This window comes from Physella acuta, unplaced genomic scaffold (genome assembly GCF_028476545.2).
Source record: "Physella acuta isolate Inbredline_101_S28 unplaced genomic scaffold, ASM2847654v3 ptg000103l, whole genome shotgun sequence".
Lineage (NCBI taxonomy): Eukaryota > Metazoa > Mollusca > Gastropoda > Physidae > Physella > Physella acuta.
In genome coordinates this window covers 147,094-172,500 of record NW_026731623.1, presented here as the reverse complement: position 1 = coordinate 172,500, position 25,407 = coordinate 147,094, and the positions used below count along the sequence as shown (strand labels likewise).

Genomic DNA, 25,407 nt, shown 5'->3' with positions numbered 1-25,407 from the left:
CACCCTCACCTAAGATCAGTCCCCACCCTCACCTAAGATCAGTCCCCACCCTCACCTAACATCAATCCCCAACAGTCCCCACCCTCACCTAAGATCAGTCCCCACCCTCACCTAAGATCAGTCCCCACACTCACCTAAGACCAATCCCCACCCTCACCTGTACCCACTAGTGTTAAAGAAAAAAAAATGCCATACTAATTCTGGGTTCAGGGCTTTCTGCAAGGCTTGTGGGCTGAGGTGGGAGCCAGTCATGGCTGAGACTAGTGGGTTGGAATAGGTCCTGTTTGGTCGGATGGTCTTCTTGCGAGTAAATGCTCTTCTTTTAATGAAATCAGGAAGAACTCGCTCTACATCTAGGGCAAGTTCCACCTGCATGGCCATACGCTTGAGGGCAGCCTGCTCCTGGACAGCTTTAATATCATCCACAGCTAGCCCAACCTGAAGGACACTCAACAGCTTTAATATCATCCACAGCTAGCCCAACCTGAAGGACACTCAACAGCTTTAAGATCATCCACAGCTAGCCCAACCTGAAGGACACTCAACAGCTTTAATATCACCCACAGCTAGCCCAACCTGAAGGACACTCAACAGCTTTAATATCACCCACAGCTAGCCCAACCTGAAGGACACTCAACAGCTTTAATATCATCCACAGCTAGCCCAACCTGAAGGACACTCAACAGCTTTAATATCATCCACAGCTAGCCCAACCTGAAGGACACTCAACAGCTTTAAGATCATCCACAGCTAGCCCAACCTGAAGGACACTCAACAGCTTTAATATCACCCACAGCTAGCCCAACCTGAAGGACACTCAACAGCTTTAATATCACCCACAGCTAGCCCAACCTGAAGGACACTCAACAGCTAAGACAAGATGTATGACAGACAGTCAACAGCTAACAGAAGATGTAGGACTGACAAGGAGATGTTTACCAACAAGTTCATGATGAGAATGCTCATGATAATGAGGAAGAAGACGAAGATGATGTAGGAGGCAGCAGGGTAGATCAGGGGGTCATGCTTTTCATTGAAGATCCCATCGAACTCAAACTCTCCAATCAACATGACCGATGTCTTCACTAGAGCTTTGGGCACTGTTTCAAAAGGTACCTGGACAGTGAGAAAAACAAGCTGGACATAATTATCACACCTTTTGACTGGACACTGTTATCACACCTGTTTGGACACAATTATCAAACCTTTTGACACAACACTATTATAACACCTGTTAAGGATAGTGTGACTGTATGTGGTGTGATGTCATGGAGTTAAATTTGGTGGATCCCAGGATCAAAGTACATGAAATGTATAGCATTACACAGGTTTTACCCTAAGACCTTAGACCAACGTGTTAGCTCAGTCTTAGCTCTCAATAACACCTCCAGCCTATACCTTAGCTCAGTCACAGCTAACACCTCCAGCCTATACCTTAGTCACAGCTAACACCTCCAGCCTATACCTTAGCTCAGTCACAGCTAACACCTCCAGCCTATACCTTAGTCACAGCTAACACCTCCAGCCTATACCTTAGCTCACTCACAGCTAACACCTCCAGCCTATACCTTAGCTCACTCACAGCTAACACCTCCAGCCTATACCTTAGCTCACTCACAGCTAACACCTCCAGCCTATACCTTAGTCACAGCTAACACCTCCAGCCTATACCTTAGCTCACTCACAGCTAACACCTCCAGCCTATACCTTAGTCACAGCTAACACCTCCAGCCTATACCTTAGTCACAGCTAACACCTCCAGCCTATACCTTAGTCACAGCTAACACCTCCAGCCTATACCTTAGCTCAGTCACAGCTAACACCTCCAGCTTATACCTAAGTCACAGCTAACACCTCCAGCCTATACCTTAGCTCACTCACAGCTAACACCTCCAGCCTATACCTTAGCTCAGGCACAGCTAACACCTCCAGCCTATACCTTAGCTCAGGCACAGCTAACACATCTAGCCTATACCTTAGCTCAGTCACAGCTAACACCTCCAGCTTATACCTTAGTCACAGCTAACACCTCCAGCCTATACCTTAGCTCACTCACAGCTAACACCTCCAGCCTATACCTTAGCTCACTCACAGCTAACACCTCCAGCCTATACCTTATCTCACTCACAGCTAACACCTCCAGCCTATACCTTAGCTCACTCACAGCTAACACCTCCAGCCTATACCTTAGCTCAGTCACAGCTAACACCTCCAGCCTATACCTTAGCTCAGTCACAGCTAACACCTCCAGCCTATACCTTAGCTCAGTCACAGCTAACACCTCCAGCCTATACCTCAGTCACAGCTAACACCTCCAGCCTATACCTTAGCTCAGTCACAGCTAACACCTCCAGCCTATACCTTAACTCACTCACAGCTAACACCTCCAGCCTATACCTTAGTCACAGCTAACACCTCCAGCCTATACCTTAGCTCAGTCACAGCTAACACCTCCAGCCTATACCTTAGCTCACTCACAGCTAACACCTCCAGCCTATACCTTAGTCACAGCTAACACCTCCAGCCTATACCTTAGCTCACTCACAGCTAACACCTCCAGCCTATACCTTAGCTCAGTCACAGCTAACACCTCCAGCCTATACCTTAGCTCAGTCACAGCTAACACCTCCAGCCTATACCTTAGTCACAGCTAACACCTCCAGCCTATACCTTAGTCACAGTTAACACCTCCAGCCTATACCTTAGTCACAGCTAACACCTCCAGCCTATACCTTAGTCACAGCTAACACCTCCAGCCTATACCTTAGCTCACAGCTAACACCTCCAGCCTATACCTTAGCTCACAGCTAACACCTCTAGCCTATAACTTAGCTCAGTCACAGTTAACACCTCCAGCCTATACCTCAGTCACAGCTAACACCTCCAGCCTATACCTTAGCTCACTCACAGCTAACACCTCCAGTCTATACCTTAGCTCAGTCACAGCTAACACCTCCAGCCTATACCTTAGCTCACTCACAGCTAACACCTCCAGCCTATACCTTAGCTCACTCACAGCTAACACCTCCAGCCTATACCTTAGCTCAGTCACAGCTAACACCTCCAGCTTATACCTTAGCTCACTCACAGCTAACACCTGCAGCCTATACCTTAGTCACAGCTAACACCTCCAGCCTATACCTTAGCTCACTCACAGCTAACACCTCCAGCCTATACCTTAGCTCAGTCACAGCTAACACCTCCAGCCTATAACTTAGCTCAGTCACAGCTAACACCTCCAGCCTATACCTTAGTCACAGCTAACACCTCCAGCCTATACCTTAGCTCAGTCACAGCTAACACCTCCAGCCTATACCTTAGCTCAGTCACAGCTAACACCTCCAGCCTATACCTTAGCTCAGTCACAGCTAACACCTCCAGCCTATACCTTAGTCACAGCTAACACCTCCAGCCTATACCTTAGTCACAGCTAACACCTCCAGCCTATACCTTAGTCACAGCTAACACCTCCAGCCTATACCTTAGTCACAGCTAACACCTCCAGCCTATACCTTAGCTCACAGCTAACACCTCCAGCCTATACCTTAGTCACAGCTAACACCTCCAGCCTATACCTTAGCTCAGTCACAGCTAACACCTCCAGCCTATACCTTAGCTCACTCACAGCTAACACCTCCAGCCTATACCTTAGCTCACTCACAGCTAACACCTCCAGCCTATACCTTAGCTCAGTCACAGCTAACACCTCCAGCCTATACCTTAGCTCACTCACAGCTAACACCCCCAGCCTATACCTTAGCTCACTCACAGCTAACACCTCCAGCCTATACCTTAGCTCAGTCACAGCTAACACCTCCAGCCTATACCTTAGTCACAGCTAACACCTCCAGCCTATACTTAGCTCAGTCACAGATGTACTCACCTGATTTTGTAGGACTGTAAAAAAGGCCAGGGCAAAGGCCAGGATGAAGAGAAAAAAAACAATGAAGAACTGAGAAAACGTGTGGAGTACATCGGTGAACATGACCACATAGATCCCAAACTGGGGAAACTTTTGGATGAACAGGACCAGGTCAAACCAGGCTAGGAACAGTGTCACGGCACCCATATGCCACTGCCATTCCTGGGGACAAACATATGTGACAGATGACATTGGAGGCTACAAGTGACATGTCAGTTAACGCGTGTTAGGTGACCTCTATTCCAATGCTGGGTAGTCATTTTACTTTCATATTGCTTTTTCTAGTGAAATATATATTTGAATGATTTTAAAAAAAAAGGACTTAGTCCACATGAAAAAAAATTTCCGGTATCCCCACCCCCACCACACGACACAGTGAAGGGGTCACTGTGAGGTCACAGTAGTCAAGTCAAGAGTACGCCTGTCTAACGTCATAACATGAACTGTACTGTAACTTTAGTCCCCACCAACCCCCACCCCAACCAAACAGCAACATGAACTGTACCCCCACCCCAGCCAAACACCAGCAACTACTGTACTGTAACGTTTTAATAACAAGCTTTTATGAACTATTGCACTAAAAAAGAAAATAAATTATAGACTACTATTTAAATAACTATAAAGAAAAGCGTGGCTCTCTTCCTAAACATTAGTAAAGGTATCCAATAGATACTAAAGTGAACCACGCTTTTCTTTATAGTTATTTAAATCTAATATATAAAGTTAAACTCTGTATGTTTTTAAAATGTTTGTAATCGAGGATTACAAAGGAATATAAGAAAAAACGAAAAAAAAAAAACCCCGATACTTTTAGGGATTCAAGTGTTAGATTATTAAAGTACTCATGGTATAAATTTATGAGTTAAAAAATTACTATTGAAAGTCTTTAAAAAGATATTTTATTTTATATACTTAGAATAATAATTTTCAATTATGAGCATTACATAAAATTTTAAAAAGTGTATCAACGTTTATAAAATTTCTAAAATTGTGTCTGAAATGTATTTGCATTTTGTCATTTACTTATCATTTGGAAAACACAGTTACTTCCCTTTGAAAAACCATTAAATCGAGGTTAGAAAGAATTTACTTTTTACAAGCTTTTATTTAACTCACTTCCTCTGTCGACAGTCTGTCGACAGTCTGTCTAGATGGAAACGCAGGAGTGAAAATTCGGACAGTTCTACTTGACCGATACGATTCACAGTTGGCACGTGGGTCAAGACATAAAGACAATGCAATCTGAATCTAAATTTGACTTAATTGGATGCCTAATTAATTTTTTATGAATTAATTAAAATTTGGACCGAATTAGTAGGCATGTCTAGCCAACCACACCACACGCGTCATCACCTTCAATAGCTGCGCCATCACGTAATGGCTGCGTTCAAAAACCATTGCGCGCCTACTGAACGTGATGTTCAGTAGGCGCGCAATGGTTTTTAGTCATGTAACTCTATTGTAAATAAAACATGTAAAGTACTGAAAAAAAAATTCATAAAAAACGTTTTAATAACAAGCTTTTATGTAACAATGCACTAAAAAGTAGAAAATAAATTATAGACTACTATTTAAATAACTATAAAGAAAAGCGTGGGTGTCTTCCTTAACATTAGTAAAGGTATCCAATAGATACTAAAGTGACCCACGCTTTTCTTTATAGTTATTTAAATAGTAGTCTATAATTTATTTTCTACTTTTTAGTGCATTGTTACATAAAAGCTTGTTATTAAAACGTTTTTTATGAATTTTTTTTTTACAAGCTTTTATTTAACTCACTTCCTCGTCAGTCGTCAGTCTAGACGGAAACGCAGGAGTGAAAATTCGGACAGTTCTACTTGACCGATACGATTCACAGTTGGCACGTGGGTCAAGACATGAAGACAATGCAATCTGAATCTAAATTTGACTTAATTGGATGCCTAATTAATTTTTTATGAATTAATTAAAATTTGGACCGAATTATTAGGCATGTCTAGCCAACCACACCACACGCGTCATCACCTTCAATAGCTGCGCCATCACGTAATGGCTGCGTTCAAAAACCATTGCGCGCCTACTGAACGTCATGTTCAGTAGGCGCGCAATGGTTTTTAGTCATGTAACTCTATTGTAAATAAAACATGTAAAGTACTGAAAAAAAAATTCATAAAAAACGTTTTAATAACAAGCTTTTATGTAATGATGCACTAAAAAGTAAAATAAATTATAGACTACTATTTAAATAACTATAAAGAAAAGCGTGGGTGTCTTCCTTAACATTAGTAAAGGTATCCAATAGATACTAAAGTGACCCACGCTTTTCTTTATAGTTATTTAAATAGTAGTCTATAATTTATTTTACTTTTTAGTGCATCATTACATAAAAGCTTGTTATTAAAACGTTTTTTATGAATTTTTTTATTACTTTGTTTTGGTGTTAGGAAAAAAATAATTACATAATTAGCGGGGATTGATTAAGTGCAATGTAGTTGGTATTTTTAATACTGCCTTTTATTTATTCTATACACTGAACGTACTGTTTACTAATTATTTTTTTAAATCAATAACATTTAATAAGCCAGGTCCTACAAATCCTATATGTTTATTTCTTTCCATTTACGGATAAGCTTGGAGTATTATAATTTTGTTCACTAAATTGAAACAGGCGCATCCGCCGGCGCCCCTGCACGGTTCGATTTGGCGCCCTGGGCTATCATGTGAGCGCTATGGTGCATAATTTCGTTTTAAACAGTGCGATAGACTATGGATAAAAAAGGTTACTATAGTCTTTAAGTGAATCAAATCCGGGCGTCCTCTGGCACCCCGATAGGACGCTATTTGGCACCCCGGACCTTCCCGTGTTTGCTATGGTACCTACGTTCGCGTAAGTGAGTTCAAAAGACTATGAATAAGTTGGAAACTATAGTCGTTTACTAAGTTGAATCAGGCGGTTACGCCGCACATCGTCATGGAGCGATTTGGCACCCCGGGCTAGACTGTGGACACTTTGAGTTTATCTTTGGGTTTGTGTTTGTATTTGTTTTTGTGTTATGTTTTCGATCTAGACTGACGACTTACGACAGACTGACGACGAAGTGAGTTAAATAAAAGCTTGTAAAAACGTTTTAATAACAAGCTTTTATGTACTAATGCACTAAAAAGTAGAAAATAAATCATAGACTACTATTTAAATAACTATAAAAAAAAGCGTGGGTCTCTTCCTAAACATTAGTAAAGGTATCCAATAGATACTAAAGTGAACCACGCTTTTCTTTATAGTTATTTAAATAGTAGTCTATAATTTATTTTCTACTTTGTAGTGTTTTAGTATATAAAAGCTTGTTATTAAAACGTTTTTTATGAAATTTTTTTAGTACTTTACATGTTTTTATTTACAATATAGTTTCATGACTAAAAACCATTGCGCGCCTATTGAACGTGATGGCGCAGCTATTGAACGTGATGACGCGTGTGGTGCGGTTGGATAGAAATGCCTACTAATTCGGTCCAAATTTTAAGTAATTCATAAAAAAATTAATTAGGCATCCAATTAAGTCAAATTTAATTTCAGATTGCATTGTTTTCATGTCTTGACCCACGTGCCAAGTGTAAACCGTATCGGTCAAGTAGAAGTGTCCGAATTTTCGCTCTAGCGTTTCGATCTAGACAGACTGACGACAGACAGAGGAAGTGAGTTTAATAAAAGCTTGTCAAATTTTTCATAAAAAACGTTTGAATAACAAGCTTTTATCTACTAATGCACTAAAAAGTAGAAAACAAATTATAGACTACTATTTAAATAACTATAAAGAAAAGCGTGGGTCTCTTCCTAAATATAAGTAAAAGTATCCAATAGATACTAAAGTGGCCCACGCTTTTCTTTATAGTTATTTAAATAGTAGTCTTTACAAGTTTTTTTAATATCATGTGCTGTCGCTCATGTCTAACTCAATTGTCTGTGTTTGTCATTACATTTACAATTTACACTACTGACAAACAATTAAGTTCTTGTTTTTTTTTTGTAGCAACGTTCAGTACACATGGGTGATAGTGTATTGTAGTGTGAAGTCTTTTTAAAATAAAATGAGATTGTAAATTTCTGGTAAATGTAAATTAATGTATTTAGTTTAGTACTATTTTTTTTTGGACAACAAGAGCCCATGGATGGACTGATAGACAACAAGAGCCCCTGGATGGACAACAAGAGCCCATGGATGGACTGATAGACAACAAGAGCCCCTGGATGGACAACAAGAGCCCCTGGATGGACAACAAGAGCCCCTGGATGGACTGATGGACAACAAGAGCCCCTGGATGGACAACAAGAGCCCCTGGATGGACAACAAGAGCCCCTGGATGGACTGATGGACAACAAGAGCCCCTGGATGGACAACAAGAGCCCCTGGATGGACAACAAGAGCCCCTGGATGGACTGATGGACAACAAGAGCCCCTGGATGGACAACAAGAGCCCCTGGATGGACAACAAGAGCCCCTGGATGGACAACAAGAGCCCCTGGATGGACTGATGGACAACAAGAGCCCCTGGATGGACTGATGGACAACAAGAGCCCCTGGATGGACAACAAGAGCCCCTTACATATCTGTAGCCTGTCTGGCGCTGACAGTCGTTGAAGCTGACGACCAGGAGAAGAGCTGTCAGGTAGACTGTCCACTCGATTAAGTTGATCCAACCCAAGTAGTTCAGTTTGGCTTGGTAGATCTGAAGCAGCTGGATGCAAGAGGAGAAACATGGATAAGTGGAGTGGATGAATGAGTTAGTGGCACATGGATAAGTGGAGTGGATGCAAGGGGAGAAACATGGATAAGTGGAGTGGATGAATGACTTGTTGAGCCTAATGTGGGGAGAGAGGGTATGTTGGACTGAGTGACATGAATCTGTGAGGTAAATGTAAAGGTGGGGGGGGGGGGGGGTTGGATAGTATAGTTTAGGTATTGTTATCTAAACCCAGGTTGTTTGGGTATTGTTATCTAAACCCAGGTTGTTTGGGTATTGTTATCTAAACCCAGGTTGTTTGGGTATTGTTATCTAAACCCAGGTTGTTTGGGTATTGTTATCTAAACCCAGGTTGTTTGGGTATTGTTATCTAAACCCAGGTTGTTTGGGTATTGTTATCTAAACCCAGGTTGTTTGGGTATTGTTATCTAAACCCAGGTTGTTTGGGTATTGTTATCTAAACCCAGGCTAGGGTCGTGGGCTTGCTTGTAGTGGCTAGGGTCGAGGACTTGTTGGTAGCGGCTAGGGTCGTGGGCTTGTTGGTAGCGACTAGGTTTTTTTAACTAGCATCAAAACAAACTCAAATAGAGGTAATTTTTTTCTTCTGGGAAGTAATTGGTACTAAGTGATGTCATTTGTATATTTTGTCTAACAAAATTTATTTTGTAAAGGTTAGTTAGTTAATTTTGTTCTTTGCACACTACTTCAATGAAAATGATAAGTTGTAACATGAAAATTTAGTTAAAAAATGATCAATATTGAGTTTTTTAATTGTCTAGCTTTTAGTAAAAAAAATGATCACTTTAAAAATATTACACAATGGTGATCAATTCAAGTTTTTTTTACTATATGTAAGTCATCCACAAGTCAGTGCACCACAGAGACACAAAATTTGAAATGTATTACATGTTACTCTGGCCAGAATCTCTAGAGCTGTGACCAAGCTGGATTTAGAAAAGGCAAATGATGTATTGAGCACATATTTTTGTGCCACAAATACTATGGCAAAACTATGATTTTGAAAACGTTTTTTCATAGCCTAGACAGAACAAAAGTTTGGAAAGTCTTACTTTCCAGAAATAAATATAAATGCCATCTATTATATATGAAGGGTTCCAATGCAAAGTTCTATGTGTTAGCTATAATATCACCCAGCCATGTATGTTTCAGACAGGAGTCAAACGAGGGTGGGCTCTGTCACTGCTGCTGTTAACCAAGTCATTGACTGGCTGATGACACAAACTACAGACAGAGAGGAATCAGATATTCACTGGCTGATGACACAAACTACAGACAGAGACACATCAGATATTGACTGGCTGATGACACAAACTACAGACAGAGAGGAATCAGATATTCACTGGCTGATGACACAAACTACAGACAGAGAGAAATCAGATATTGACTGGTTGATGACACAAACTACAGACAGAGAGAAATCAGATATTGACTGGCTGATGACACAAACTACAGACAGACATCAGATATTGACTGGCTGATGACACAAACTACAGACAGAGAGACATCAGATATTGACTGGCTGATGACACAAACTACAGACAGAGAGACATCAGATATTGACTGGCTGATGACACAAACTACAGACAGAGAGAAATCAGATATTGACTGGCTGATGACACAAACTACAGACAGAGACACATCAGATATTGACTGGCTGATGACACAAACTACAGACAGAGAGAAATCAGATATTGACTGGCTGATGACACAAACTACAGACAGAGAGAAATCAGATATTGACTGGCTGATGACACAAACTACAGACAGAGACACATCAGATATTGACTGGCTGATGACACAAACTACAGACAGAGAGAAATCAGATATTGACTGGCTGATGACACAAACTACAGACAGAGAGACATCAGATATTCACTGGCTGATGACACAAACTACAGACAGAGACACATCAGATATTGACTGGCTGATGACACAAACTACAGACAGAGAGAAATCAGATATTGACTGGCTGATGACACAAACTACAGACAGAGACACATCAGATATTGACTGGCTGATGACACAAACTACAGACAGAGAAACATCAGATATTGACTGGCTGATGACACAAACTACAGACAGAGAGACATCAGATATTGACTGGCTGATGACACAAACTACAGACAGAGAGACATCAGATATTGACTGGCTGATGACACAAACTACAGACAGAGAGACATCAGATATTGACTGGCTGATGACACAAACTACAGACAGAGAGAAATCAGATATTGACTGGCTGATGACACAAACTACAGACAGAGACACATCAGATATTGACTGGCTGATGACACAAACTACAGACAGAGAGAAATCAGATATTGACTGGCTGATGACACAAACTACAGACAGAGAGAAATCAGATATTGACTGGCTGATGACACAAACTACAGACAGAGACACATCAGATATTGACTGGCTGATGACACAAACTACAGACAGAGAGAAATCAGATATTGACTGGCTGATGACACAAACTACAGACAGAGAGACATCAGATATTCACTGGCTGATGACACAAACTACAGACAGAGACACATCAGATATTGACTGGCTGATGACACAAACTACAGACAGAGAGAAATCAGATATTGACTGGCTGATGACACAAACTACAGACAGAGACACATCAGATATTGACTGGCTGATGACACAAACTACAGACAGAGAGAAATCAGATATTGACTGGCTGATGACACAAACTACAGACAGAGACACATCAGATATTGACTGGCTGATGACACAAACTACAGAGAGGAATCAGATATTGACTGGCTGATGACACAAACTACAGAGAGAAATCAGATATTGACTGGCTGATGACACAAACTACAGACAGAGACACATCAGATATTGACTGGCTGATGACACAAACTACAGACAGAGAGAAATCAGATATTGACTGGCTGATGACACAAACTACAGACAGAGAGACATCAGATATTCACTGGCTGATGACACAAACTACAGACAGAGACACATCAGATATTGACTGGCTGATGACACAAACTACAGACAGAGAGAAATCAGATATTGACTGGCTGATGACACAAACTACAGACAGAGACACATCAGATATTGACTGGCTGATGACACAAACTACAGACAGAGAGAAATCAGATATTGACTGGCTGATGACACAAACTACAGACAGAGACACATCAGATATTGACTGGCTGATGACACAAACTACAGACAGAGAGGAATCAGATATTGACTGGCTGATGACACAAACTACAGAGAGGAATCAGATATTGACTGGCTGATGACACAAACTACAGACAGAGAGGAATCAGATATTCACTGGCTGATGACACAAACTACAGACAGAGAGACATCAGATATTCACTGGCTGATGACACAAACTACAGACAGAGACACATCAGATATTGACTGGCTGATGACACAAACTACAGACAGAGAGAAATCAGATATTGACTGGCTGATGACACAAACTACAGACAGAGACACATCAGATATTGACTGGCTGATGACACAAACTACAGACAGAGAGAAATCAGATATTGACTGGCTGATGACACAAACTACAGAGAGGAATCAGATATTGACTGGCTGATGACACAAACTACAGACAGAGAGGAATCAGATATTCACTGGCTGATGACACAAACTACAGACAGAGAGAAATCAGATATTGACTGGCTGATGACACAAACTACAGACAGAGAGGAATCAGATATTGACTGGCTGATGACACAAACTACAGAGAGGAATCAGATATTGACTGGCTGATGACACAAACTACAGACAGAGAGAAATCAGATATTGACTGGCTGATGACACAAACTACAGACAGAGAGAAATCAGATATTGACTGGCTGATGACACAAACTACAGACAGAGAGGAATCAGATATTGACTGGCTGATGACACAAACTACAGACAGAGAGAAATCAGATATTGACTGGCTGATGACACAAACTACAGACAGAGAGAAATCAGATATTGACTGGCTGATGACACAAACTACAGACAGAGAGGAATCAGATATTGACTGGCTGATGACACAAACTACAGACAGAGAGGAATCAGATATTGACTGGCTGATGACACAAACTACAGACAGAGAGAAATCAGATATTGACTGGCTGATGACACAAACTACAGACAGAGAGAAATCAGATATTGACTGGCTGATGACACAAACTACAGACAGAGAGAAATCAGATATTGACTGGCTGATGACACAAACTACAGACAGAGAGAAATCAGATATTGACAGGCTGATGACACAAACTACAGACAGAGAGAAATCAGATATTGACTGGCTGATGACACAAACTACAGACAGAGAGAAATCAGATATTGACTGGCTGATGACACAAACTACAGACAGAGAGAAATCAGATATTGACTGGCTGATGACACAAACTACAGACAGAGAGGAATCAGATATTGACTGGCTGATGACACAAACTACAGACAGAGAGAAATCAGATATTGACTGGCTGATGACACAAACTACAGACAGAGAGACATCAGATATTGACTGGCTGATGACACAAACTACAGACAGAGAGGAATCAGATATTGACTGGCTGATGACACAAACTACAGACAGAGAGAAATCAGATATTGACTGGCTGATGACACAAACTACAGACAGAGAGAAATCAGATATTGACTGGTTGATGACACAAACTACAGACAGAGAGAAATCAGATATTGACAGGCTGATGACACAAACTACAGACAGAGAGACATCAGATATTGACTGGCTGATGACACAAACTACAGACAGAGAGAAATCAGATATTGACTGGCTGATGACACAAACTACAGACAGAGAGGAATCAGATATTGACTGGCTGATGACACAAACTACAGACAGAGAGAAATCAGATATTGACTGGCTGATGACACAAACTACAGACAGAGAGAAATCAGATATTGACTGGCTGATGACACAAACTACAGACAGAGAGAAATCAGATATTGACTGGCTGATGACACAAACTACAGACAGAGAGAAATCAGATATTGACTGGCTGATGACACAAACTACAGACAGAGAGAAATCAGATATTGACTGGCTGATGACACAAACTACAGACAGAGAGAAATCAGATATTGACTGGCTGATGACACAAACTACAGACAGAGAGGAATCAGATATTGACTGGCTGATGACACAAACTACAGACAGAGAGAAATCAGATATTGACTGGCTGATGACACAAACTACAGACAGAGAGAAATCAGATATTGACTGGCTGATGACACAAACTACAGACAGAGAAACATCAGATATTGACTGGCTGATGACACAAACTACAGACAGAGAGACATCAGATATTGACTGGCTGATGACACAAACTACAGACAGAGAGAAATCAGATATTGACTGGCTGATGACACAAACTACAGAGAGAAATCAGATATTGACTGGCTGATGACACAAACTACAGACAGAGAGAAATCAGATATTGACTGGCTGATGACACAAACTACAGACAGAGAGAAATCAGATATTGACTGGCTGATGACACAAACTACAGACAGAGAGAAATCAGATATTGACTGGCTGATGACACAAACTACAGACAGAGAAACATCAGATATTGACTGGCTGATGACACAAACTACAGACAGAGAGAAATCAGATATTGACTGGCTGATGACACAAATTACAGACAGAGAGACATCAGATATTGACTGGCTGATGACACAAACTACAGAGAGAAATCAGATATTGACTGGCTGATGACACAAACTACAGACAGAGAGAAATCAGATATTGACTGGCTGATGACACAAACTACAGACAGAGAGGAATCAGATATTGACTGGCTGATGACACAAACTACAGAGAGGAATCAGATATTGACTGGCTGATGACACAAACTACAGAGAGAGAGAAATCAGATATTGACTGGCTGATGACACAAACTACAGACAGAGAGAAATCAGATATTGACTGGCTGATGACACAAACTACAGACAGAGAGAAATCAGATATTGACTGGCTGATGACACAAACTACAGACAGAGAGAAATCAGATATTGACTGGCTGATGACACAAACTACAGACAGAGAGACATCAGATATTGACTGGCTGATGACACAAACTACAGACAGAGAGAAATCAGATATTGACTGGCTGATGACACAAACTACAGACAGAGAGACATCAGATATTGACTGGCTGATGACACAAACTACAGACAGAGAGAAATCAGATATTGACTGGCTGATGACACAAACTACAGACAGAGAGGAATCAGATATCGACTGGCTGATGACACAAACTACAGACAGAGAGGAATCAGATATTGACTGGCTGATGACACAAACTACAGACAGAGAGGAATCAGATATTGACTGGCTGATGACACAAACTACAGACAGAGAGAAATCAGATATTGACTTGCTGATGACACAAACTACAGACAGAGAGGAATCAGATATTGACTGGCTGATGACACAAACTACAGACAGAGAGGAATCAGATATTCACTGGCTGATGACACAAACTACAGACAGAGAGAAATCAGATATTGACTGGCTGATGACACAAACTACAGACAGAGAGACATCAGATATTGACTGGCTGATGACACAAACTACAGACAGAGAGAAATCAGATATTGACTGGCTGATGACACAAACTACAGACAGAGAGACATCAGATATTGACTGGCTGATGACACAAACTACAGAGAGACATCAGATATTGACTGGCTGATGACACAAACTACAGACAGAGAGACATCAGATATTGACTGGCTGATGACACAAACTATAGACAGAGAGACATCAGATATTGACTGGCTGATGACACAAACTACAGACAGAGAGGAATCAGATATTGACTGGCTGATGACACAAACTACAGACAGAGAGACATCGGATATTGACTGGCTGATGACACAAACTACAGACAGAGAGGAATCAGATGCACACTAACAACTAGCCGACACGATTTTGCTGACTACATTACTAGCTAGTAGTCAAAAATACACGCAAGAAAAACTAAACACACCTATTTCTTTTGCAAATAGAGTTGGACCAAAATTGAACATAAACAAAACTAAAGTTATGAAGCAAAATAAATGTGTGTTTGGTTAGTGACGTCACAAGGTCGGGTGTCACCCTATGCGTTTACTAAAGGTGTCACCCCATGGTCCCCAACAATTAGCCTTTGCTGGAGCATCACCCCTCACTAATCTTTTATTTATTGAGCTGGATACAACTTAATTTTGACAGTAAATTTGACAGTGTTTCATCATAGTGTCACGCCTAAACCTTGGCATCCCTTTTGATGCTACCGTGTTTGGTTATTTATGTTGAAGACTTAATTGTTTTTTGTTTACAAAACTACGGGGTAGTATGTCTACATAATAATCCTAATATATAAAAGCCTATGTGCGCACTTCTCTCTCTCTGTCCACATGTTCCGAGCCTTAAAGATCATCAGTATCTTCAACGATATATGGAGGACTTAAAGATAAGATTTGTTGAAAATAATATGTTAGATGTTATAAATGTATGAACTACATTTTATTTAAAGAAAGAAAAAAAAAGCAATATTCGAATGTAGAAACACCTTTTTAATTTTGCAACCGGAAACGTGTTTATGAATATGGTTTTTTCTGTACCTTTGTTTACCCTTGGCGTTTAAATATCACTTTCTGTTTATATTATTATTTCAGTTACAACGCCTGCTTCCACCCCCTCTACATGTTTACACCCATTTAAGGAAGCTACTATTTGTTTGTATCATCGTCCCTCTATTTGTCTGTATCATCGTCCCTCTATTTGTCTGTATCATGGTCCCTCTATTTGTCTGTATCATCGTCCCTCTATTTGTCTGTATCATAGTCCCTCTATTTGTCTGTATCATCGTCCCTCTATTTGTGTGTTGTTTGTGTGGTCAAATAATGGTCCTTGTTGTGTTTATAAGGCTAGCGGCCAGACCCTTCGGGGTCAAGGGTCAAAGCCAGCCCGCGTCTCCCCTGCACAAGCCGTGATAGTGGTCTGCCATGAGATATGAAATTTCATCAACCTAGCTGTAGCGGTACTCAAGTTATCATGTTTACAGACACACAGACATACGGACAAGATTGCAAAATTATGTTTTTTCGACTCAGGGAGGTGTAAAACGTACAGATTTACAAAAATCTCGTTTTTTTTCCCGACAATTAAATTACTTTCTCTATACTTTGTATACGAGAAAGTAAAAAGTAGGGAATATTTATATTAATTAAAATCCCTCGTAAGTAGCCGTGGATTTCTTCACTGGTCATGTTTAACACCATTGAGCCTAAGGGCTGACAAACGGGCCCACTGATAATTTTTGCATAGGGGCCCAGAAAATACGCCAGAGTGGGACCCCAAGTGTCTTGGGCATGAAATTAAAAAGGTGATGATTGATAATGCCATTTTCTGAGGGTGAAAGTTGGAGTGGTCTAAATGAATGATAGCAGGATGACAATCTTATAACACTGGTAAATGTAAAGGTGAATCAATTAGAATACACAGGTAAATCTAAAGGTGAATTAATTAGAATACACAGGTAAATGTAAAGGTGAATCAATTAGAATACACAGGTAAATGTAAAGGTGAATCAATTAGAATACACAGGTAAATGTAAAGGTGAATCAGTTAGAATACACAGGTAAATGTAAAGGTGAATCAATTAGAATACACAGGTAAATGTAAAGGTGAATCAATTAGAATACACAGGTAAATGTAAAGGTGAATCAATTAGAATACACAGGTAAATCTAAAGGTGAATCAATTAGAATACACAGGTAAATGTAAAGGTGAATCAATTAGAATACACAGGTAAATCTAAAGGTGAATCAATTAGAATACACGGGTAAATCTAAAGGTGAATCAATTAGAATACACAGGTAAATGTAAAGGTGAATCAATTAGAATACACAGGTAAATATAAAGGTGAATCAATTAGAATACACAGGTAAATGTAAAGGTGAATCAATTAGAATACACAGGTAATCTACAGGTGGACTTTGACAAACCTCTTTCAACATGTTGAATCCTGCTAAAGCCATTACAACATAGGTGCCGACACTTGCAAACAATGGCTGCTCATGCTGGAGTGACAGGCTGTTGCACTGGTTATCCATGATAAGGCGTTGGTCTTCTGCTGTGCTGTAGGTAGTTGGTCATCTCACACAGTCACATTGGTCATCTCACACAGTCACATTGGTCATCTCAGTCACATTGGTCATCTCACACAGTCACATTGGTCATCTCAGTCACATTGGTCATCTCACACAGTCACATTGGTCATCTCACACAGTCACATTGGTCATCTCAGTCACATTGGTCATCTCACACAGTCACATTGGTCATCTCAGTCACATTGGTCATCTCACACAGTCACATTGGTCATCTCACACAGTCACATTGGTCATCTCACACAGTCACATTGGTCATCTCACACAGTCACATTGGTCATCTCACACAGTCACATTGGTCATCTCACACAGTCACATTGGTCATCTCACAGTCACATTGGTCATCTCACACAGTCACATTGGTCATCTCAGTCACATTGGTCATATCACACAGTCACATTGGTCATCTCACACAGTCACATTGGTCATCTCACACAGTCACATTGGTCATCTCAGTCACATTGGTCATCTCAGTCACATTGGTCATCTCACACAGTCACATTGGTCATATCACACAGTCACATTGGTCATCTCACACAGTCACATTGGTCATCTCACACAGTCACATTGGTCATCTCAGTCACATTGGTCATCTCACAGTCACATTGGTCATCTCACAGAGTCACATTGGTCATCTCAGTCACATTGGTCATCTCACACAGTCACATTGGTCATCTCACACAGTCACATTGGTCATCTCACACAGTCACATTGGTCATCTCAGTCACATTGGTCATCTCAGTCACATTGGTCATCTCACACAGTCACATTGGTCATCTCAGTCACATTGGTCATCTCACAGTCACATTGGTCATCTCACACAGTCACATTGGTCATCTCAGTCACATTGGTCATCTCACACAGTCACATTGGTCATCTCACACAGTCACATTGGTCATCTCAGTCACATTGGTCATCTCACACAGTCACATTGGTCATCTCAGTCACATTGGTCATCTCACACAGTCACATTGGTCATCTCACACAGTCACATTGGTCATCTCAGTCACATTGGTCATCTCACAGTCACATTGGTCATCTCACACAGTCACATTGGTCATCTCAGTCACATTGGTCATCTCACACAGTCACATTGGTCATCTCACACAGTCACATTGGTCATCTCAGTCACATTGGTCATCTCAGTCACATTGGTCATCTCACACAGTCACATTGGTCATATCACACAGTCACATTGGTCATCTCACACAGTCACATTGGTCATCTCAGTCACATTGGTCATCTCAGTCACATTGATCATCTCACACAGTCACATTGGTCATCTCACACAGTCACATTGGTCATATCACACAGTCACATTGGTCATCTCAGTCACATTGGTCATCTCACACAGTCACATTGGTCATCTCACACAGTCACATTGGTCATCTCACACAGTCACATTGGTCATCTCACACAGTCACATTGGTCATCTCACACAGTCACATTGGTCATCTCAGTCACATTGGTCATCTCAGTCACATTGGTCATCTCAGTCACATTGGTCATCTCAGTCACATTGGTCATCTCACACAGTCACATTGGTCATCTCACACAGTCACATTGGTCATCTCACACAGTCACATTGGTAATCTCAGTCACATTGGTCATCTCAGTCACATTGGTCATCTCAGTCACATTGGTCATCTCAGTCACATTGGTCATCTCAGTCACATTGGTCATCTCAGTCACATTGGTCATCTCAGTCACATTGGTCATCTCAGTCACATTGGTCATCTCAGTCACATTGGTCATCTCAGTCACATTGGTCATCTCAGTCACATTGGTCATCTCAGTCTCATTGGTCATCTCACACAGTCACATTGGTCATCTCAGTCACATTGGTCATCTCAGTCACATTGGTCATCTCACACAGTCACATTGGTCATCTCACACAGTCACATTGGTCATCTCACAGTCACATTGGTCATCTCACACAGTCACATTGGTCATCTCAGTCACATTGGTCATCTCACACAGTCACATTGGTCATCTCACAGTCACATTGGTCATCTCACAGTCACATTGGTCATCTCAGTCACATTGGTCATCTCAGTCACATTGGTCATCTCAGTCACATTGGTCATCTCAGTCACATTGGTCATCTCAGTCACATTGGTCATCTCAGTCACATTGGTCATCTCAGTCACATTGGTCATCTCAGTCACATTGGTCATCTCAGTCACATTGGTCATCTCAGTCACATTGGTCATCTCAGTCTCATTGGTCATCTCACACAGTCACATTGGTCATCTCAGTCACATTGGTCATCTCAGTCACATTGGTCATCTCAGTCACATTGGTCATCTCACACAATCACATTGGTCATCTCACACAGTCACATTGGTCATCTCACACAGTCACATTGGTCATCTCAGTCACATTGGTCATCTCACACAATCACATTGGTCATCTCACACAGTCACATTGGTCATCTCAGTCACATTGGTCATCTCAGTCACATTGGTCATCTCAGTCACATTGGTCATCTCACACAATCACATTGGTCATCTCACACAGTCACATTGGTCATCTCACACAGTCACATTGGTCATCTCAGTCACATTGGTCATCTCAGTCACATTGGTCATCTCAGTCACATTGGTCATCTCACACAGTCACATTGGTCATCTCACACAGTCACATTGGTCATCTCACACAGTCACATTGGTCATCTCACACAGTCACATTGGTCATCTCAGTCACATTGGTCATCTCAGTCACATTGGTCATCTCACACAGTCACATTGGTCATCTCACACAGTCACATTGGTCATCTCACACAGTCACATTGGTCATCTCACACAGTCACATTGGTCATCTCACACAGTCACATTGGTCATCTCACACAGTCACATTGGTCATCTCACACAGTCACATTGGTCATCTCACACAGTCACATTGGTCATCTCAGTCACATTGGTCATCTCAGTCACATTGGTCATCTCAGTCACATTGGTCATCTCACACAGTCACATTGGTCATCTCACACAATCACATTGGTCATCTCACACAGTCACATTGGTCATCTCACACAGTCACATTGGTCATCTCACACAGTCACATTGGTCATCTCAGTCACATTGGTCATCTCACACAATCACATTGGTCATCTCACACAGTCACATTGGTCATCTCAGTCACATTGGTCATCTCAGTCACATTGGTCATCTCAGTCACATTGGTCATCTCACACAGTCACATTGGTCATCTCACACAGTCACATTGGTCATCTCACACAGTCACATTGGTCATCTCACACAGTCACATTGGTCATCTCACACAGTCACATTGGTCATCTCAGTCACATTGGTCATCTCACACAGTCACATTGGTCATCTCAGTCACATTGGTCATCTCAGTCACATTGGTCATATCACAGTCACATTGGTCATCTCACACAGTCACATTGGTCATCTCACACAGTCACATTGGTCATCTCACACAGTCACATTGGTCATCTCACAGTCACATTGGTCATCTCACACAGTCACATTGGTCATCTCACACAGTCACATTGGTCATCTCACACAGTCACATTGGTCATCTCACACAGTCACATTGGTCATCTCACACAGTCACATTGGTCATCTCACACAGTCACATTGGTCATCTCACACAGTCACATTGGTCATCTCAGTCACATTGGTCATCTCACACAGTCACATTGGTCATCTCAGTCACATTGGTCATCTCAGTCACATTGGTCATATCACAGTCACATTGGTCATCTCACACAGTCACATTGGTCATCTCACACAGTCACATTGGTCATCTCACACAGTCACATTGGTCATCTCACAGTCACATTGGTCATCTCACACAGTCACATTGGTCATCTCACACAGTCACATTGGTCATCTCACACAGTCACATTGGTCATCTCACACAGTCACATTGGTCATCTCACACAGTCACATTGGTCATCTCACACAGTCACATTGGTCATCTCACACAGTCACATTGGTCATCTCACACAGTCACATTGGTCATCTCACACAGTCACATTGGTCATCTCACATTTTCACATTGGTCATCTCACACAGTCACATTGGTCATCTCACACAGTCACATTGGTCATCTCACATTTTCACATTGGTCATCTCACACAGTCACATTGGTCATCTCACACAGTCACATTGGTCGTCTAGCAATCTCAAAAAATACTGTTTATATGTATAGGGTGATTCAGTGCTGAGCTACTTACTAATACTAGGGTTGTTAATATCTGTTCTACTTACTAATTATAGGGTGGTTGAGTGCTGACCATGTATCCAGTGAGGAAGATAAGAAAGATGACATAGACAAAGAAAGAGAGGTAGTAGAAGAAACTGCCAAATGTGTTCCACTTGTGCTGGAGCAGGGAGGTGACTAGTGGGTGGGCCAGTAAATTCTCTCTCTTGGACAAGATCTGAAACAAGTGGGTACAAGCTGTCATGTGTATAAAGTGGAGGACTATTATAGAGAACCTACCATGATGTAAAGTGGAGGACTAGTAAAGAGAACCTACCATGATGTAAAGTGGAGGACTAGTAAAGAGAACCTACCATGATGTAAAGTGGAGGACTATTATAGAGAACCTACCATGATGTAAAGTGGAGGACTATTATAGAGAACCTACCATGATGTAAAGTGGAGGACTATTATAGAGAACCTACCATGATGTAAAGTGGAGGACTATTATAGAGAACCTACCATGATGTAAAGTGGAGGACTAGTAAAGAGAACCTACCATGATGTAAAGTGGATGACTAGTAAAGAGAACCTACCATGATGTAAAGTGGAGGACTATTATAGAGAACCTACCATGATGTAAAGTGGAGGGCTATTATAGAGAACCTACCATGATGTAAAGTGGACGACTAGTAAAGAGAACCTACCATGATGTAAAGTGGATGACTAGTAAAGAGAACCTACCATGATGCAAAGTGGAGGACTATTATAGAGAACCTACCATGATGTAAAGTGGAGGACTATTATAGAGAACCTACCATGATGTAAAGTGGAGGACTAGTAAAGAGAACCTACCATGATGTAAAGTGGAGGACTATTATAGAGAACCTACCATGATGTAAAGTGGATGACTAGTAAAGAGAACCTACCATGATGTAAAGTGGAGGACTATTATAGAGAACCTACCATGATGTAAAGTGGAGGACTAGTAAAGAGAACCTACCATGATGTAAAGTGGAGGACTATTAAAGAGAACCTACCATGATGTAAAGTGGAGGACTATTATAGAGAACCTACCATGATGTAAAGTGGATGATTTGTTTTTAAGAGATTCGTGTCCATACTGTAGGGCTGAGCATCTGGGGCAAGTTTGCCATCATCTTCATCATAGTAGCTGCCTGCAAGGAGAAAGTTACAACTAAATCTAGGCGCCATCTTCATCATAGTAGCTGCCTGCAAGGAGAAAGTTACAACTAAATCTAGGCGCCATCATCTTCATCTACCGCCCCATACAACGATCTATAATTATATACTTTTTTCCCCTCCCAGAAAATTCCCTCACCCCCCAGCCTCTAAAATTTCAAGTACCCCCACCCCTCTCGGGGAGGAAAATGTCTGAAAGAAACACTGGTCGCATTTGTTGATCATACAAACTAAAGGTAGAGCCTGGAAGAGCTGCATGAAAGAAACTGCACGCAAAACACTTTTTAGATTAGAAAATTTCAAGTTCCCCGCTCAGGAGAGGAAAAAATCTGAAAGAAACACTGGTGTTGCGCTTAGCCACTACTCGAAGAATTGCATGAAAGAAACTCTGCACGCAAACCACTTTTTAGCATAGACACATTAATTAGGCGGTAATTTTATTATAGAGTATCGATGACGACATTTCTTTTGAGTTGGGGGGGCGGTGGCTTAGACGTTCTTTCTCGAGGGTGGGGCTTTGGCCCTACCCGAAGAATTGTATGAAAGAAACTCTTCACGCAAACCACTTAGATTAGACAAAATTGGCTTTTTAATTCAATGTTTACTCGAGAATCAATGACATCATATTATTTTGTGCACTCTCCCGGCTTTCAACTCTTTTCTACTATTATGCTCAATATGACGTCATATTTCGTTTCTGTTTTACTATTAAAGTTTTTATTTTGCTTGTGTTTTCTCTTTAGTATTCTTGTCAGATAGATAGATAGATAGATAGATAGATACACAGATAGACAGACAGCAAAACTATTAGTATTATACTAATTATCAACCTACTATAGATAAACATCATTAATACTAATTATCAACCTACTATAGATAAACATCATTAATACTAATTATCAACCTACTATAGATAAACATCACTAATACTAATTATCAACCTACTATAGATAAACATCATTAATACTAATTATCAACCTACTATAGATAAACATCACTAATATTAATTGTGAACACTTAAAATGGTTCTCCATGACAGAGTTTCTTCCAGGCATCTCTTCAGAGGGGCGAAGACCCCCCCGAAAATTTTTTACCCCCCCATCCCCGAAAGAAATGAAATTTATATAATTTATATAGAAAATCTATACTTTTAACAGTGTCCACCCCCCCCCCCCCGAAGAAAGATGCCGCACTGGTGACACCTGTAGCAGTAGAAGAATGAACTACTTTACCATTAGAGGAGAGTTGATCCTGAGTGCACTTCTCTTTAGGGTTGAGAGTGTGATAAATCCAAGGGGCAAACACATCGTCCAGGAACTCGTAGTCAAATGTGATCTCAAAGCCCAACCGCTCAGAGTTCTTCTCAGTGCCATAGCTCAGACAGCGGTCAAACACTCTTAAGGCTATTTCTGGTCAAAACTAAAACTCATATACTGTGTTGGCCAAAAGTAAAACTCATATACTGTGTTGGCCAAAAGTAAAACTCATATATTGTGTTGGCCAAAAGTAAAACTCATATACTGTGTTGGTCAAAAGTAAAACTCATATATTGTGTTGGCCAAAAGTAAAACTCATATACTGTGTTGGTCAAAAGTAAAACTCATATATTGTGTTGGCCAAAAGTTGAAACTGATCCCTCAGGGTTTCGTTGACATGAAAAGACTGGGACCATTTACATAAGAGGCATATAGTTGTGTGGGTAAGGGAAACACCAAGTGCTGCTTATGTCTATCTCTATATCTATCTATCTGTAAGTCTGTCTGTCTGTCTGTCTACCTATGTTTGTATGTATGTATGTTTGTATGTATGTATGTATGTATGTAAGTATGTAAGTATGTATGTATGTATCCATCCATCTATCTATATTTCTACATATACATTATATATATATATATATATATATATATATATATATATATATATATATATATATATATATATATATATATATATATATACTAGCGTGCCCGTCCCCACACGTTGTTGTGGTGTTAAAAAAAAGTCCCAGAATAGTCCGGGGCAAATCGTACCCTGCCAGGGTGTGGCCAGACGCGCCTGATTCAGTGAAAGACTATAATACTACCTCTTATCCATATTCTACAACAATCTTTAAAACGAACGTTTGCGTCATAGCGCTACCTGTCGCGAACGTGTCTGGTTAAATTTAGTCTATCGCACTGTTTAAAACTAATATAGGCGCT

General features: G+C 40.8%; 1 protein-coding gene across 3 annotated transcripts in view; it reads right to left on the bottom strand.

Moving 5' to 3' along the window:
- LOC131931181 (transient receptor potential cation channel subfamily A member 1 homolog) overlaps positions 1-25,407 on the bottom strand; it is a 132,359-nt gene that overhangs the window by 1,601 nt on the left and 105,351 nt on the right. For 2 of the 3 annotated variants that reach the window (XM_059287888.1, XM_059287898.1), the window contains exons 17-24: positions 24,439-24,615; positions 23,081-23,181; positions 22,072-22,241; positions 17,669-17,801; positions 8,504-8,635; positions 3,884-4,084; positions 940-1,116; positions 196-438 (exon numbers count right to left, since the gene is read on the bottom strand). In XM_059287888.1, the coding sequence (XP_059143871.1) occupies positions 196-438; positions 940-1,116; positions 3,884-4,084; positions 8,504-8,635; positions 17,669-17,801; positions 22,072-22,241; positions 23,081-23,181; positions 24,439-24,615 (1,334 nt within the window). Of the gene's footprint in view, positions 1-195; positions 439-633; positions 715-939; positions 1,117-3,883; positions 4,085-8,503; positions 8,636-17,668; positions 17,802-22,071; positions 22,242-23,080; positions 23,182-24,438; positions 24,616-25,407 lie in introns of those variants that run through there. The other variant, XM_059287903.1, reaches the window with a different exon arrangement.